The 19304-nt window shown below is 37.1% G+C and overlaps 1 protein-coding gene across 12 annotated transcripts in view; it reads right to left on the bottom strand.

Moving 5' to 3' along the window:
- The window catches only part of Birc6 (baculoviral IAP repeat containing 6), a 167167-nt gene that overhangs the window by 74065 nt on the left and 73798 nt on the right, over positions 1–19304 (bottom strand). For 4 of the 12 annotated variants that reach the window (XM_085833029.1, XM_085833025.1, XM_085833032.1 and 1 more), the window contains exons 23-38: positions 18997–19184; positions 18074–18403; positions 17728–17827; positions 16458–16672; positions 16113–16321; positions 15318–15664; positions 14131–14350; positions 13509–13642; positions 12575–12712; positions 9435–9562; positions 8142–8273; positions 5701–5916; positions 4872–5055; positions 4075–4230; positions 2696–2829; positions 826–979 (exon numbers count right to left, since the gene is read on the bottom strand). In XM_085833029.1, coding sequence (XP_085689155.1) covers positions 826–979; positions 2696–2829; positions 4075–4230; positions 4872–5055; positions 5701–5916; positions 8142–8273; positions 9435–9562; positions 12575–12712; positions 13509–13642; positions 14131–14350; positions 15318–15664; positions 16113–16321; positions 16458–16672; positions 17728–17827; positions 18074–18403; positions 18997–19184 — 2985 coding nt within the window. The remainder of the gene's footprint in view (positions 1–825; positions 980–2695; positions 2830–4074; positions 4231–4871; positions 5056–5700; positions 5917–8141; positions 8274–9434; positions 9563–12574; positions 12713–13508; positions 13643–14130; positions 14351–15317; positions 15665–16112; positions 16322–16457; positions 16673–17727; positions 17828–18073; positions 18404–18996; positions 19185–19304) is intronic. The other 8 variants (XM_021186110.3, XM_021186109.3, XM_085833028.1 and 5 more) reach the window with 5 other exon arrangements.

Raw genomic sequence — 19304 nt, forward strand, 5'->3', positions numbered from 1 at the left:
AGTTCGAGGCCAGCCTAGTCTACAAAGTGAGTTCCAGGACAACCAGGGCTACACAGAGAAACCCTGTCTCGGGAAACCAAAAAAAAAAAAAAAGAAAAGAAAAGAAAAGAAAAGAAAAGAAAAGAAAAGAAAAGAAAAGAAAAGAAAATGCTCCAAGAGGAACAATAACTTCTCATAGAGCCAGAGGCCAATTAAAATGCAGAGCAATAAACCCAATTCCAGTGGATACACCTAGAAACCACTCTTGTACCTAGGGCTCAGGAAACATTGTAGAAGAGTGGGCAGAACAACTGTTAAGAGCCAGAGGATCAGGGGGTTGGGTGGTGGAGACCCTGTTTCCCAGTAGTGTCAAATAGTAGGATGATACAGTCTCAGCAAATGACTGGGCAAACTGCCTGAAAACACGCATCCAAGTGACATGCTACAGACTGAGTATGGGATTTATGAATTCAGGAAGAGTGCCTTTCTATATATTATGCACATAATACAATGAATAAAAATAGAGGCCATCAAGAGAGAAAGAAGAGCAAGGAGGGGAATAGGGGAAGGTTTGAAAGAAGGAAAGAGGAGAGAGAAATGATCTAACTAGAGTGTAATCTCATAGAAAAAAGAAATTACAATAAGGTAATGTATTGTCACTTCAAATCGCTTAGAGTGACTTAGAGAGAAAACATGGACCAACTTTCAACCTGCTGACAGAGACAGATGGATACAAACGGTAAAGACAGCACAATTCAGAAATGGAGAACACGAAATTCAGCTTCTCAAAAGAAAACACAAGGTAACTTTCTTAGTATATTCCTTAAAATGTTCTTATGCACTTACCCTGAGACACTGAAACACTGACAGTCTGGGACCCATTCTTCTCTGTGTTTGATGGTGGTTTTGCTACAGGCATCCCCAGGCCTCCAATGTAAGGATTATAATTATAGGTACCATAATCAGCACCCCAATAGTCATACCATGTACTGCTTATAGGCTTTAAAACAAAAGAAAGGAGTTCATGTCTTTACTGAGTTATACAAACTTACAGTATTACGACAAGTAAGCCTACAAAATAAACATTTCCTCCTTCTAAACTATTCAAAGTTGTTGGAATTTTACTAATTTATAAAATGTTACAGTAATATTCTGCTTCCTTTGTGACAAAGAATAACTTGTAAGACTACAACCTGAAGCTGGGCGTGGTGGCGCACGCCTTTAATCACAGCACTCTCGAGGCAGAGGCAGGTGGATTTCTGAGTTCGAGGCCAGCCTGGTCTACAGAGTGAGTTCCAGGACAGCCAGGACTACACAGAGAAACCCTGTCTTGAAAAACCAAAATAACAAACAAACTCACATAGTAAAAGATTACAACTTGAAAGGTAACTAGCATTATAAATAAAAATAAAATGATGTGCCAAAGAGCAATAAGTATTATAAATGCATCTCCATTAAAAAATGGATGAGAGAAACAGAAATGATGACTGCAAGAATCTGATCTTAGGTAAGACTCCCAGTGGCTGCCTGAAAGTCAGTTAATCCATAACTTACATCTCCTGGCTTCAAGGAATTCTTATTACATAACTGTTCATGGCTATGAGTTTAAGAGAAAAAATATGTATTATATATGAAACTGTCATTTTATCTTTACTTCAATTTTTAGAAGTTCATTTACTTAGAGTGAGACACTGTTAAGAGATTGTTTCCTTTAACGTGTTACTCTTTCTACCATGTGGATGCTGGAGATCAAAACACCCTTGTCATTAGTACTTTTAATTTTTTATTATGTTAAATTATATAAAAAATATATTATAAAAAATATTTATTATGTGTATGCATAGTTCTGTGTGCCACACATGCCTAGTACCTGCATAGGTCAGAAGAGGGTATCAGGTCCTATGGAATTTGAGTAACAGATGGTTATGCACCACCACATGGGTGCAGGGTATCAAGACCAGGTCCTCAGTATGAACAGCCAATGCAATTAACTGCTAAGTCAAACTTCCAGCCACCTTGCCTTTGTTTGTTTCTTTTTAAGAGGCACAAAAGAGTATGCTGCATAATGGGATACACTTGGTAGCAAATGTGCACAGTTTTACTTATTACTCCTGCTGCTAGATTAGAAAAGGATTTGCTAGCTTAGTAACTTTTTCCTAGAACGACTCTTTTGTTGATACTATATACTATACACTGTTCTCTGGAGAGCTATTTCATTAATTTCTGGCCATCTGTGTTTATGATTGGCTATTTATTTTTTGAAAGCCTCGTGATTAGGTTATTTGATATTTACAATATTTTTTTATGCATACTTGTTGCAATAAACTTTCTTGTATAATAGAGGTTCTTATAGGACATATTTTTACTATCATTTGTCTCTATGAATTTTTTCAGTTTCTACTATGGTTTCTTGGTTTTTGTGGTTGCTTTAGTTTCTTTTATTATTGACTTCATGTATTAACACATTACCGTCTAATAAAACATAAGAAATGATCTCAGTTTGTCTGTGTGTGATTCTTAAAACTTCAGTTGGATCCTATGATAGATCATTCTGTAGGAAGTTTCATGTGATCCTAAAACAATAACCTGTGCACTGCCTATCTACTGGATGGAATAATGTGGATACAGATCTCTTAAGGCCATTTCATACACCATGCATCCTAGTGCTATAATTATTACAAAATGTATAAGATGAAATTATCCTAACACAAAATACCTTAAAAACTTTGGCTGCAAGAGGATCCTTTTCGAGATCAATATCTAAAGGATCAATGTCAACTTCCATGAGGTCTTGAAGTAGCTCAAGGTCAATTTCCTTATCTTTTTCCAAAGAAGAGAGAGGAGGCGTACCTTCAGATGAGTAAAAAGTACTTCATTGGTAGAATATATTACATGAAATGTAAATGAAACACTGCTTTATGTTATAGAACTGAGCACTTCATTTGCATAACACACTTTGAAAACATCTAAAGATTTATATTTAATAATTAATCAGCATGCAAACTTATCACTTGACAGCACTATAAAAAAGTCAATGCAGTATCAGGTAGTGAGTTATTAGTTAGTTATTAGTGAGATAAATCTTACTGTTCAAAATAATCATTAGCTTACCTAAAATGGATTAATATTTTGTTACACTTACCACATATTCTTTTTAAAGTAAGTGAACCATAATTACAGTAGTGTCATGAAAAAACTCAAGCTGAAGCCAAAGAGAATTAAGTTGTAAAACTATTTACTTGGAAAATATTTACTATATAAGAAACTATCTTGCTCCCAGATGTGTCCAATTTTTTAAGTAGTTTCCTATAACTTGAAGTGGTTGCTTTTTCATCCTTTCTTTTCAAGAATACACATATATAGGACGCCCAGGTAACACAAACCTTTACTAGTTTCTGTACATATATAAAAACCAGTATACCGTTAGTTAAGAAAGGGCTAGGGTAGAGTTGCACGTTAATTAAACAAATGATAACATGAGGAGCTAAGAGAGTGCACTGATGGCAAAGGCTTGCTCACGAGCTTCTTGGCAGCAAACAGGAGCTGTCTGCAAACAAAGGCTTTGCAAATGAAGAAGCAATCAGTTGAAAGAACTGGATTATGGGGGAACCTATGACTAAAACAAACAACTGAAAGTGACTGTAGGATGTTAAATGTGTGTGTGTGTGTGTGTGTGTGTGTGTGTGTGTGTGTGTGTGTGTGTGTATGTGTGTGTGTGTATGGTGCCTACATAAATAAGAAGAGGGTGCAAATCCCTGCAGTTCGTGGTTGTAAGCCACTACCTCTTCTGTTCCTATTGCTTCCTAAGGTGCTAAGTTCTGGGTATTGTTTCTTCTGCAACAACAGAAAAGAAATTAAAGATAATATATGAAATTGCTTACAATGCTATAAAATGAAAGCAATATATAAATTACACTAAAATAAAATGCTTAGAAAATGATAGCAAAAGATATAAAAAGAAAAAGGTCCTGTTTTAAAAGACCAAACAGAAAAACACAAAACTCAATTTTATATGTCATTAACATTCATCAAATAGAAATGCATTTTCATGTAAACGACAGAAGTGAGGGCTGTCTTGAATGTGATCTAAGTCACCTGCTATCTCATGTGTCAATGGTTCATCTATGGTCTCCAGCAGCTGAGCAGAGGACTGCTGCAGGGAGTCATCAGGGTCGCCAGCTGTTGCACCAACATCCTCACTCACTGTGCCTTCTTCCATCGCTTCTGCAGCCACCGGAGCCAACAATTCTCCTGTGTTGGAGGAGATGGTCCTAACCATTTTAATAATTTGTGTGTTTTTATTACCCATGCGTAACAGGTGAAGATGCTAACAGAGTGGTTTTCTGACGTCACAGAAGAACTAGTAAGCAGAGTGCTTCTCACTGATAACCAAACAGGTCTTCCCCACCTGTACCGCGCACTTTAGTCACCTAGCAACTGTCTTTTTATTTAATATTTATTTTATGTATATGAGTACACTACAGCTGTACAGATGGTTGTGAGCCTTTATGTTGTTGTTGGGAATTGAATTTTTTAGGTCCTCTGCTCTCTCTGGCCCAAAGACTCATTTATTATTATAAGTACAGTTTAGCTGACTTCTTATGCACCAGAAGAGGGCATCAGATCTCATTACAGGTGGTTGTGAGCCACCATGGGGTTGCCAAGATTTGAACTCAGGACCTTACAAAGAGCAGTCAATGCTCTTACCTGCTGAGCCACCTTGCCAGTACTGTGTAACAACTTTCTAAAACTATTCTTCCAAGTGTCGAAGAAGATAAAGTTAGATGGCTGCTATTGCAATGTTTATGCATTTAGGAATTCTCTGACATTTTCCTTTAGACATCACTTGAGCTAATTCTGACATACTATGAGAAAAATTAATCTTGACAAACCTGCTAGAATGTCCTGCAGCATACAGGTTAAAGAATACTGAGCCCAGGCACCACCCCAAGAGATGTCTCCTCTGTTGAAGTCAGTTCCCACCAGAAGCAATAACAGTCTTTCTAACTGCGGCTCATTCACAATTTCACACAGATGAATAGTTGGCCTGGTCGCATTTGCAATGCGTGCAAGAACCTGAAACACATTGTGAAATCATGTGCTTAAAATACCAGTTAAATTAAAAATTAATAATAATAGAACACTGACACAACAGTTTTCAAGGCAGATGTTTAATTTTTCTATAAATTACTTTAAACAAAATACAAACAATGGGAACTTGCACATTAAATTTTAATTGTATTTAAATTTATTTATTTTCAAGACTGAGTTTCTCTGTGTAACTCTAGCTGTCCCGGAATTCTCTTTGTAGAGAAGATGGCCTGCCTCTGCCATGTTGACTGTTGAGATTAAAGAAGTGAGACACCAGGTCCAGATTTTGTGACTGGTTATAAATTTGGGTGAATATTTACAAATAAACAATGACTGTGTTGCAGGAAAACAATCATGGAATTCAAAGTCATTCAGTAATCTCCTCCATGTTGAAACACTTCCTATGTGAGCTGATAGAAGAATGAAGATAGGTACACCCAAATTATCTACATTTCCAAACCTCAGTTTTAACCAAATAAATTGCATCTGATTTCCCAGGAACTAAGTGAAGAGTATTTTTTTAAAACCTTTCAAGGCACATAGTAAGACAAGGGAATTGAACACAAAAGAGAAAGAACTGATTCCTTTCATTAGTCATATCAATCAAACGCTGGACTGCAGCGGACTTACCTTGCAGACAAACAGTAAGAGGTCTGCATGGCACGTGAAATCCATGGAAAGAAGAAACAGGACGAGCTTTTGCACTACTGAGATACAGCGGTCATGGGCCAGAGTAAATGGAAGAGGCTCAATCTCAGGGCTCTCTTTTGTTGTTGTAACTTCAGTGTCTAAATTAGAACGAGACCATTCTGCTGTCCGGCGCAAGCGAATCAAATCCTTAAAATGCTGCATACAGAAATATACATGATTTAGAGAAATGTTTATTTAATGGAAACTTCTCAGTATACACTTTTGTAAGATGAAAATATCCAACATATAACTTCTAATGGACAAAACTTTCATATGCACCGTAAGTGTCCAAGAAAAAATAGGGGAGAGTGTTTTGTTTAAAGCACAACTGTCTCAGTGGGCAGTGGAGGCGCATGCCTTTAATCCCAGCCCCTGGGAGGCAGAGGCAGGCAGATTTCTGAGTTTGAGACCAGCCTGGTCTACAGAGTGAGTTCCAGGACAGCCAGGGCTATACAGAGAAATCCTGTCTGGAAAAACCAAACCAAACCAAATCAAACCAAAACACAAAAACCCCAACTGTTTCTTTTGATCAGCCTGAACCTCTGATCCTCCTGTCTTATCTTGCAGATGCTGACATTATAGGCATAAGCCTTCACACCAGGCTAACGATAAGAAGCTGCCTCCATTGGTTAGCATAAATTATCTCCTCTTTAAGGTACATGATATACAACAGAATTGCATCTAGGCCATAAAATAGATAAAATCTAATATTTAAAACAAATTTTAATATTGATTCAAATTATTTTAAAATCTAGAAAGGTATACTTTATAGAAATACAAACTTTTACTACCGGAAGATCCAGCAATACCTCTCCTGGGCATATACCCAGAAGATGTCCCAACTGGTAATAAGGACACATGCTCCACTATGTTCATAGCAGCCTTATTTATAATAGCCAGAAGCAGGAAAGAACCCAGATGTCCCTTAACAGAGGAATTGATACAGAAAATGTGGTACATTTACACAATGGAGTAAGACTCAGCTATTAAAAACAATGGATGTATTTGGGGGGGTAACCCAATCAAAAAAGAAGTCACTAGATATGCACTCACTGTTAAGTGGATATTAGCCCAGAAAATTAGAATACCCAAGATACAATTTGCAAAACACAGGAAAATCAAGAAGAAGGAAGACCAATGTGTGGATACTTCATTCCTCCTTAGAATAGAGAACAAAATACCCATGGAAGGAGTTACAGAAACAAAGATTGGAGCTTAGACGAAAGGATGGACCATCCAGAGACTACCCCACCAAGAGATCCATCCCATAATGAGCCACCAAACCCAGACAATATTGCATATGCCAGCAAGATTTTGATGAAGGGACCCTGATATAGCTATCTTGTATGAGACTATGCCAGTGCCTGGCAAATACAGAAGTGGATGCTCACAGTCATCTATAGGATGGAACACATGGCCTCCAATGTAGGAGGAGCTAGAGAAAGTACCCAAGTAGCTGAAGGGGTGTGCAACCCTATAGGTGGAACAACAATGTAAACTAACCAGTAATCCCAGAACTCGTGTCTCTAACTGCATATGTATCAGAAGATGGCCTAGTCAGCCATCATTGGGAAGAGAGGCCCCTTGGTCTTGCAAGCTGCCAGGGCCTAGAAGTGAGAGTGAGTGGGTAGGGGAGCAGGGCGGGGGTGGGGGTGGGGGGGTGGGAGTGTTATAGGGAACTTCTGGGATAGCATTTAAAATGTAAATTAAGAAAATATCTTAAAAAAAAAGAAATACAAACTTTTGAAGTTGAAATTCAAAGTTACGTAGGTGGTATGTAAATATGGACAATGAATACAAATTTAATAGGTGTTTACTGTTTTCTCTATTTTGAGGTAATAGTCTTTCTTCTTGTAATCCACCTGCCTCAACCTTGTTAATATTGAGATTATACACAAACACCACCATGAGGGGAAAAAAATTAACTATATTAAAAAAAAAATTCACTGGAACTGAATTCATATGTGGCAAAGGCCGTTTTTGACTCATATGCACAACTCGATACAAAGAAGTTCTGATGGCAAATCTAAATCTTTGCATTATATATCTGGAGAGAGCAGAAATGACAAGCATTTACTTAGTGCTTTTGTTTAAAAGGATAAGGAGATCATATTTATAAGGCTTGATATTATACCATGAAAAAAACAGCCCGAAACATCAATGGCAAGTGAGCGCTCTCTAAGATTGCACAGGAACTACTTGATCTAATTTCCTGGCTCAAAATCCTCTCTGAAGGTTATTTACTAGGCAGGGCGTCCACAAGACACCTCCTTCAATAAAGCCGAATGCTCTGATTCTGAATGTTGATAAGAACAACATGTTATTTAGTTTCCCAATCTTTATTAAAACCCTATGAGTGCATTGCAAGGGGTAGAGCTTACCTTGGAGGTCGCCTGCTTCAGTTTTGCTTGCTCTACTAGCAGCTTATATGATGAGCCTTTGTTACTCTGTATTTTTTCTTTTTCCATCTGTTCCACCAAAGCCTTCTGTTTTGCCTTTAGTAGGTTAAGTTGCTTAAAATACAAATAAACAACTTAATCTTTAAAATACCAATGTTAAGAACCAAAATGTAAATTATTATCTTTCTCTCAGAATTCATACTTTAAATAAAGAAAAATCTGAATAAAAAATTAAAATACTATGGCTAGAAAAATTGCTCAGCAGATTGCTGATGTTGCATAGGATGTGGGTTCGGTTCCCAGCACCCACACAGCAGTTAGCAACCACCTCTAATTCCAGTGTCAGGAGACCTGATACCCTCTTCTGGCTTCCTCAATTACCAGCTGCTCATTATTCAGGCAAAACACTCATATACATCAAAAGTAAAAATAAATAAAATCTACACAGCAAAGGACTGATATACCAGACACAGTTAACCCCAAGAATAAAACTCCGACGAAGCTAGACATAATGAAACACACTGTATACCTCCCTGACAGTATTTTACTTAACCACTACACACAATAAACGACACAAACCTAAAGGCAACAAAAGACAATACTACCTGAAACAAAGAACCTAAACACTCCGGGAACCCTTGCACAGACATGCTATTCCAACCTAGGAACCTCTTTGAGAAAATGATAACGTCATTTTCTGACGTCAGAAAAATGTGTCCATTTATCCAAGCAAATGACTACAAATATGTACTTAGAAATTAAAAAAGAAAAAAGAAAAGAAAAAAAGAAAAAATTTACTTAGCACATCCAAATATCCTGGATGAGAAAATGGGTGCAGGTTGTTCCACAAACTTAAATTTAATACTATCTAATATTCAATAAATTAAAATCTAAAAGTTAGAGGGGCAGATTACAAGTAACCATGTCTAAAGGTCAACTCAAGGCCACAAGGAATTTAAGAGTAAGTGTTATTGGGTTTATAAAACAATAAAGCAAAGCAAAAAACCCACATGAACAGCAACATGGAAGGAAAGCCAGAACGAGGCAAACAAAAGCAACACCTTTTAAACAAGCAGAAAAATTCTTCAACAATAGGAACAGAAGACCAAGAAGTTTAAAGAATATCAAAACTAAGTGAAGTAGATATGTTTACCATTTTACAAACATGGTCACCATAGTAGCAAATCAACAACCTAGACAGCTTGCTAAATGCTTGTCTAAAGACAACAGATGACATGACAGATTCAAAACTAAAACAAAGTTACAGACCATTACCTGCTTATGATGAACAAGCTGCTTTCTGATTTTTCTGGAATATAATCTATCGAGGCTACTGCCTCCCTTGGAGGATCTGTTTAAGTTCTGAGTATGCAGATTATTGTTAATAAAACTCCATTGGTTACCTGGAAAGAAAAGTTTTTATTAATAATTCTTTTAAATGACTTTGGAGTAATTTCCATACATCAAAAAACACAACAATATGTCAACTAAGACAAAGAATTTGAAAGACAGCTCTCTGAGGGTTAAACAAATTGCAGACAACAGAGTTCTGTAGCCAATCTCTTCTTGAGCATTCCAGACACTCTGTCACAAGGCTTAAAATTCATTCTGAACTGAGCCACAGAGGCCCTCCCAGATCTTGGGAGGCAGAGTCAGGAAGATTTCTGAGTTCCAAGCCAGCCTGATCTACAAAGAGTTTCAGGACAGCCAGGGCTGTTCTAGATCAAACAAAATAAAACGAACAAACAAACAAACAAAAAACAAAAACCATCTTTTAATTGGGTTATTTAGTTCTTCAAAGGTTAACTTTTTAAGTTCTTTATATATTCTGGCTATTAGCCCTCTATTGAATATAGAATTATTGAATTTTTTTCCAATCTGTAGATTGCTGATTTGTCCTGTTAACAGTGTCTTTTGCCTTTGATTTTCAGTTTCATGAGGTCCCATTTGTCAATTCTTGATATTAGAGCCTGAGCCATTGGTGTTCTGTTGTGAAAATTTCCCCCTGTGCCAATGAGTTTGAGGCTCTTTCCCATGTTCTCTTCTATTAGATTTACTGTATCTGGTTTTATGTGGAGGTCCTTGATCTACATAAGACTTGAATTTTGCAAAAGGTGATTAATATGAATCTATTTTCATTCTTCTACATACAGCCAGCCAATTAGACAAGCACCGTTCATTGAAGAGGAAGGGAGAGGAAAAGGGGAACAGGATCAGGTATGGGGGGACAGAACGGAGAGAAGTCCAAGGGGTCAGGAGAATGAAGGGAAATATGTAACCTTGGGGGATGGGAGGTGGGGGGGGGGCCCTCTAGAAAGTACCAGAGATCTGAGAGGCTCCCAGGACTCAATGGGGCTAAAATTAACCCAAGTGGGGAGAAGGAACTCTAAGAGTCCTCTTCCAGTAGATAGACAAGGCATCAAGTGAGAGACAAGGTTACCAACCTATTAAAAATTTCTGACCCAGAATTGTTCCTATCTAAAAGGACTATAGGGAAAAAACTGTAGAAGAAGACTGAAGGAAAGGTGGTTCAGTGACCTGCCCAACTTGGGATCTGTCTCATGGGGGTTGACGGGGGTGGGGGGTGTCACAGACACCAAGGCCTGACACTATTACTGATGCTACAATGTGCTTATAGACAGGAGTCTAGCATGGCTGTCCTCTGAGAGGTCAGCCTAGCAGCTAACTGAGAAAGATGCAACCATTGGATTGAAGTCAGGGACCCCTATGGAGAAATGAGGGAAATGACTGAAGCAGGACAATCTCATAGGAAGACCAGCAAACTCAACTAACCCAGACCCCTGGGAGCTCCGGGAGACTGAGCCACCAACCAGGTAGGATACATGGGCTTGTCCGAGGCCCACCCAGCACACATTTAGCAGATGACTGCCTCGTCTGGCCTCAGTGAGAGAAGATGTGCCTAATCCTCAAGAGACTTGAGGCCCCAGAGAAGGAGGATACCAGGGTAGGGAGTACCCTCTTGGAGGCAAGGGGGACGAGGAACTGGGGGAAGGGGCACCTGCTAGATTGTAAGTTAATTAATTAATTAGAAACAAAGTCAAAACAACCAAAAACCACAAAATAATTCATTTTGAACAACATAACTTTGATGTGTTGTACACAAGAAAATAATAATAGCAACAATACTATAATGAATAGGCTTTGTACAACAAAGACAGTAACAACATTAAAAAGGTTTTGTACAAGCAACAAAACAGGCTATTAAGATTAATGACTGACAAAATGGGTATAATAGTTCAAAAGGCAGGCTGCATAACTACATTTACATTGGTGTTTTGGAATAGATCGACACTATTGTGCACAGTTCTTTCCCTTAGCTTGGCCTAAAACCACTCTTCTCTGAACTTTTTTGCTGTTATTTTGAAATAGGGTCTCGCTATGTATATAGCTCTAGCTGACATTTACAGAGAATGTAATGCTTTTGTTGCCGATAGCTGGAATTAAACATACCCCTCCATACAAAACCCCCTCTTCCAACTGATTTATTCATAATTTTAAAATGTTTTCCTATTTCTAACACTCACTAATCATCTTAGATCAAAATCATCAAACCCTGAAGATGTCTTCCATCACTCCTCCTTAATATCAAACAATAAAAATAAAAGTTAAGACTTCAATGCAATTTATTCTATACAACTTAAAATTGTAATTACAATTAACTCACTGCTAATGTTTATCCCTTCATACTGTAACTGAAGAAATGGATTGATAGACACATTTTTTTTACACCAACATAAGATGAATTCCCAACTTTGAGAGTACTCGTTCACCTTCCCAAAATTATTAATATATCAAAGTACATAATTGTATGGATTCTATTTGCTGTATTGATGTATTAGATTCAGTTTCCTCAAATCTTGTATTAAAATCATTAGTAATTATAATGATTACAGAAATACACTCGATTTGTTATGTCTGATTTCCCTTAATTTGTAAACTTTTGAGCTCCCAGCCTACTAAAAATTAATAATGTTAAAAATTTCCAATTCAAAAAATAAGACAATTGACGCTAAAGAAAACAACTGAATTAATATAATTAAAATATAAACTCAAAAATAAAATAAAATATAAACTTAAAAACAAATAAAAAATGTAAAACCTCCACAAATTCCCTTGCCATAATCTCACTTCTGAAAGTATTGAAGTATGGGTGCAGGGGGGGAAATTACAGACATACTGACTGACTAAATATAATTCATATCAAGACAAAGAAGTTTGTCCATCACATATAAATTCTATTTCTCAGCAGATTCCTAAAAAAAAAAACCAAAAAATGAACTCATGTTTTCCATAAATTACATACATATGGTTATCTCCAAGTCAATAGCCAGATCAGGAACAAGTGTGGCGTCACTGAAAATCCCCACCAACACGTTATTATAAACTTCTGATACCTGTCAGAAACCTTTCCCTGTCTTTACCATTCAAAGGTTTCTTTGCAGCTGCTGCTTCATCTTCAACAGTGGCCACATAATCCAGTAACCTAGACACCAGCATAACAACCCAACTGATCATGGGAATGTCCAGGACTCCTAGAGGAAACAAGAAGAGAAGACTCAAGTAAATTTGAGTTCGCAGGACAACTGTGACACCATCTTACAAATGAAGAACACCCTGCATCATGACAAACACCAAAATATTATGATATATAATATAATATATGATATGTAATACATAAGATATAATATGGACACAAAGTGAGTAGAAAAATGTATCTAATAAAAAACAGGATACAAGGGGCTGGAAACATGGCTCAGCAGTTAAGAGCATTAACTGCTCTTCCAGAGGTCCCGAGTTCAATTCCCAACAACCACATGGTGGCTCTCAACCATCTGTAATGGGATCTGATGCCCTCTTCTGGTGTGTCTGAACACAGCTACAGTGTACTCATATACATAAAATAAATATTTAATCAAAAATAAAAAAGAACAGAATACAAAAGAAGATAAAGGACACACAGGAAACCAAAATAAAACGTGTACCACACCTTAAAATTCATACTAACAATTATATTCTATAGCTTATTTAATGCTCAAATGAAACCTATCGCAGGCCAAAGAGGAAATGTGCTTTTAATGCCTAAACATATGAGGAGACTGAAAGATTACAAAAATGTTCAAGTTCACCATTTAGAGGACAGGGGCAGGTGGATCTCTGTGTGGTCAAAGCAGCCTGGTCTACATAATGAGCTTCCAGACCAGCAGAATCCACATAGTAAATCCTGTCTACTAAAACAAAAACAAACAAAAAGTTGGGCATGATGGTGCATAACTTGAATCCCAGCCCTAACAAGGCAGAACAACAACCTCTCAGTTCCTTATATAATACCTTCTGTCCTTCTGTGCATGCTTAACTCTGGCTGAAGAGGTGACAATAAATTGTCCAAGAGGTTTAGTAAGCTTTCCAATACTCCACTGTTACTAAGTGATCGCTGTCCAATGCAGGAGAGTAACATAAAAACCCTGCAAACAGATACAAAGAAAATTGACCAGTTAGAATCAAGTTAAATTGTTCCACTTTTAAAGAAATGTATTCACATAGGAACTATTATAAAGCATGTTTGCTTATTAAAACCATTCTTTGGTAAGTTAGAAAGAAAGAAATGATGTAAAATCAGTTTCTACTCTAGTTGTTGGTTATTTTTTCTTATGCAACCCCTTAGAAATCAGGCAGAGAACAAACTCCCCCAGAGCCTAAAGAATCGCATTTAGTAGATCTTATAGAAAATACACACCACGGCCTATTAAGTTCCACAGATTGATCCAGAAAATATCCAAGGGTAAACATATTAGAACTCATGTCCTTCATTTAGTATGTGTTAATCCATGAGACCTATTTTATTTTACATCGTCTCCAAACTTACTATCCATGTAAACAAAACTTCACACTCTGACAATGATTCTACAAGTGAAGGTAATTTACAATATAACCATTGACCTCTCCAACCTACCTATCTTGTGGGAAGATGAGAAGCTGCTCTGAATTATACAGTTCCTGAAGAACGTTAGAAAGAAACTGGCCCCACCATCTCTCACCACCACATAGCTGAACAAGGAGCAGGCCAGTATGCAACCGTATCTTTGGGGTCCCACTGATGCACAAGTGTTTAAACAGTTCTTCACAGGCCTGAGCGTGAAAGGTACTCTGCAAAACTGCAGGAACAGAATGCCCTGTTACAAAAAGAAACAAACGACTTATCTAAGTGTCTGTATGGTGTTAAGAGCAACACCAGTACACCTACATACACATTTCCCTCTAGCAATCAGTAAACAATTATAATCTATGTATTTTGTGACTTATTTATTGCTTATATATAGAAATTAGTTGTAAAATATTTAGCAGTAATAAGAGATAGCACATACATTGTGTTTCTTGTTTGTGGTCAGATGTATCAAATTCAATTACAAGTAAATATGGGAATAAGTATAAATAAATAAATAAATAAATAAAGATCAGATATGTTGAGAGGGGAATATAAACATAAATGAGCAATCCAAAGTAGTGCATGGCTACAAAACACTACTACTGTATTAGGTCAGAATAATTCTACTTTTATGCAATGTTTAATATTTTCTCACTCAAATACAGTTGCATAGTACTAAGTCAACAAACCTAAGAAATCAAGATTCATTTAAGAAACATTAGAATAAGAAGTAGGCAGATCTGGGAGTTTGAGGCCACCCTGGTCTACAGAGTTGAGTTCTAGGAAAGCCAGGGATGCTAGGAGAAGCCTTATCTCTAAAAAACAAAAAATGATACAAAAACTTAGAGAGAAATAATTGGAATAAAAGACATGCGGATGCAGTCAATAAGGAAAGCACCCATTTACCACGTACCAAGCCCTAGATTCAATACATAACATGGCAACAATAAGAAAAAACCTTTAAGAAGAAAATAAATGAGTGAATGTACAGAAACTTATTGAATACATTAAACAGGATACCAAACTAAAAATGTCCAGATAGACCAGTGAACAGCATTTAACTAGCATGAATCAAGTAACAAGTCCGTCCCCAGCACCACACATTCATTTAAAAAAAAAAAAAAAAGGATTCCCGAGAAAGTAATTCTATGTACCCAAAACACACAGCAGAAAAATATTAACTCATTACCAAAGTCATTGAGGCAAATACAAACCATTGGAAGAGTGCAGGAGGCTGAGCAGTGTATCCAGTAAGTATCTCACAATGGTGCGCAATTGCTCTGTGGATGACGTCTGAATCAGGTCTTCTGGTCCTGATGTTTCACTCAACAACTTCCGACTTGCACCTATGGCTACTTTGAGCCTCTGCACTGCATTATGAGCCAGATTTAATTGAAGCTGTAGCTGAATGCAATCTTGATAAGCAGAGAACACTCTACTGTCTTCCTCAACTGCTTTGTCTGGTTTTCTCAAGAAGTACTGTGCATTGTTAGCACTATTGAGAGGAGGAAGATCAATACTCTGCAAAAGAGCTTCCAGACGATGACAGGCTAAGTTATATCTATGGGTAAAAATAAATGAACAAGCATTGCTTCAGTCTTCTTTTGTATCTACACACGAAACACATCTCTTTAAAATATATTAAAGCACAACTACTACGAAGAATTATTCTTGGGCCAGGTACTGTATTGAACACCTTTAATCCCAGTACTCCAGAGGCAAATCTGGGCAGCCATCTGTGGTTGGATAACAGCCACAGTCACTTCTAGGCCACTCAGAGCTATAATACAGACCCTATCTTAAAACAAACAAACAAATAAGCAAACAAAATAAACTACTGTTCACAAATACTAATAAATGCTTCTACCAATTAGAAAACAGCATTCTAATGTTTTCACTCCTGCTGTAATGTATAAGTTTGTCCTCCTTTTGCTCTTTTCTATGTAGATAGAGAAAACATTCATTGGCAGGAATAATTTAACAAAATATATGCGCAAATTTCCACTAACCTGCACTGTATATCTTCTTGTAGAGCAACCATCATTGCTAAATGCTGGTCAATTTCTGGTTGGTTGGCAGATTCTCCTTCGCCTCTGAGAGGATCGTGCATCAACTTCAGTTCACTTTCCCAAGGTAAGATATAGGTGTGCCCATAGTAAAACCCCAAGGGGATCTTTGCTCTGGCATTTGTGCTTCCATAGCGTCCAATGACAGTTATCTGAAATGAAAGATTGCAAATACAAAGACACATGTGATAATATTTAAAAATCTAAGCTATATATTTTGAAAGATATAGGTATATTAATAATATGTCAATGCAGTACAACACAGCAAACTTTCCTGAAGTTCTTTACCTTCATGAATCTGCATACAGGTGGAGGTATTAAGTCATGAAGAATTAGTGAGTGAGTACTGATATCAGTTGCCACTACCAAACGCCTTCCATCTACTTCTTCCCCTAATGTCCATATGTCAATTGATAAAGACGCCAAGTCTCCACAAGTAGGAATCAGTACATCTGTCAACAGTATAGGTCTTCCAAAATCCAGGGTGACAAATCTCCTGGCTCCTATAAAGGAAAGAGAAACATGTTAGCCATCAAACAGGATCAAGAGACCAAAGTCTATACTCAGAACACACTAACGCATTCTTCTTAAAATAAACAATTATCAAGTTATTAAACTTTAAGTAAACTTTTATCAATATTTATTCATAAATTCTATAATTGCTTAGTATATCAAACCTTAAAATTTGATGCCAAACTTGCCAAAAACTCTACTATAGTTTTGAAAAACTGAAGTCAAAGATTTTAAGATTATTAATACAAAAGCAGTCAAGTATATCGCGAAGCCTCATACGTATTTCAGTTCAACAACTAAACAGTGGGGCATGAAAAGGTAAACCTAGAACGTTCCAACCTGAATATTTCTTGCCTTAATTTCATCACTAGATAGATTAGACATACCAAAATGTATTATGTAACTTTACTTGTGAAAAAGTCTTGTTAACTTCTAAGACGGGGGTCTAATATATTTGGTTTAGTATGTATAGAAAAGTACATAGTAATGCTATCATTAAAAAGTACGACTCAGCAGTTAAGAGCAAGCACATACTGCTGCTCTTCCAGAAACCATGTTTGACTCCTCATGGGCCTCAAAAGATTCAAATATGTGCACAGGTTAAAATCAAACTACAGTATAAACAACTGTTCACAAGCAGGGGAACAAAACTTTCCTCTACATGTTATAAACAATAATGCAGCTAAGAAATTTATAATCAAATGGGAAGATGCATGCACCCGTCTCAATTCTGGAACACGGCATGACACACATGCAGATTTAATGCTAGTTTTAGGATACTGCCACACGGTCTAATTCTAGTATAATCACAACAAGAATTTAAGTATGCCATTTGTATCACTTATATTTCAATAGGAAAAACTTAGATACAAGAAATCTCATTGTTTCAATAAAACTAAACAACCCAAAGAATTTACACCTTCTCTAGTTATTACGTTAGGTAGAATGTACTTACTTGTCAGCAAATGTAATTTATTTGCAGTAAGTCATTAAAGGGGACCAAGAGACTAAGCAAGAAAAATTATTTTAGAAATGCAAAGATTACCTGAATGCATTCGCTCTATAATAATGGACTGGTGAGGTGGCGGCTGAAGAAAATGTGAGGCATGAGAAATTGCAAGGGCCAGGCCAGAACCAAGTGGATTCTAGACAAAAAACAAAAGCAAAAACAACCCAAAACAATTTAACTTTGTACTAATACCCTCGCTCTAAAAAACCATAACATTAAATTAACAAGTCTCATTTCCTGAAACACATTTAGAAATGTTTTATAAAATCAAAATGACCTGATATACATTCATGACAATTTAAACATTTGACTTTCAAAGTTAGAATTTCTTTAAAAATATAAGAATCTGTCTAGGTTAACATTTACGTAAAACAGCATTTACCATTCTAGATTTGCTGGAGTTTTTGTTCTGTGCAGCAAGATTCACTGCGGGAGGATCAATGACTGAGCCTGGGAAAAGCTGGGCAAGCTCAGCATTAATCACAACAGAAACAGCTTCGTTGGGCGGAGTAAGGGGTGGAGTCATAAAAAGTGGTGTTGTTTTTGGAGTGGGGGGAATAACATCAGATGGATGGATGAAGAATCCAGGAGCAGCCACTGGGTTGGAAGACACAGCATTGTGAACAGGACCTGCTGCTGCTGCTGCTGCTGCTGATGCAGCGGCTGCTGCTGCCGCTGTTGTCTGATGCAGCTTGGCTTCCAGCTTTGCTTTCTGTAAAAGTAAAAGCAATGCCTGTAGAAGAATCCTGAAGACAGTGTGAGGACACTGATGCTCATATATGACAAACTTAAACGAGATTAGTAAGATTCTGCGTACACGAGACAAAACTGGACTCAAGCAAACGAGTTCAACGTTAACTGACAGGATACAATTTCTCAAGCAGAGTTTGCACAGGTTGCATTTTGTCAGCAATTAAATCGATAAACCATGTTATCATAATTGCTGTACTTATAATCAAACTAATGTCCTACAATTTATAATGTCCAACAGTCTCTGTTCCATGAAAACAGTAACTGATAACAATATAATGTTTCTCCAAAAGTTTTTAAACATAAAAGTACAAGTGACTTCAAGGCTACTCAAAAAGTATCTTTTTTTTTCTCAATCACATCCTAAATAAAATGCAGTCATATAATAATACATTTAAACATATCACAAAGGCATTACCTCAATTTTTTGTTGAAAACGATTAGCTCAGATTGGACAACCTACTTTTCTTTCTGAAAACAATGGTCATTTTTACAGTACTTTTCAGCTTTTGAAGTTTAGAGACAGCATGAACAAAGAGCCAAATAGTCTCCAACCTGTTGCTGAAGCTTCAAAAGCTGCTGCTGTTTCTCTTGCAGCACCTGCAGCTGTTGCTCGGCTGAAGCCATTGCATGAGAGAGAGACTGCAAAGCTACCTGGGCTGCTGAACTCAGGGCTGTCGAGGCTTCCCCAACTGTGCCAGATGATAGGCCACCTACTGCAGGAGGAACCCCGAAGGAACTCACTGGCATGAGACAAGGGAAAGACAAAACAAGACACCAGGATGAAGAAAAGGTACATAGAGTAACGTGGCCAAAATACACAATGTGTCATTAAAACTATATGCAGTTTAAAAAAAAGAAGA

The sequence above is a fragment of the Mus caroli genome, unplaced genomic scaffold, assembly GCF_978045245.1.
Source record: "Mus caroli unplaced genomic scaffold, Mus_caroli_1 scaffold_18, whole genome shotgun sequence".
Classification (NCBI taxonomy): domain Eukaryota; kingdom Metazoa; phylum Chordata; class Mammalia; order Rodentia; family Muridae; genus Mus; species Mus caroli.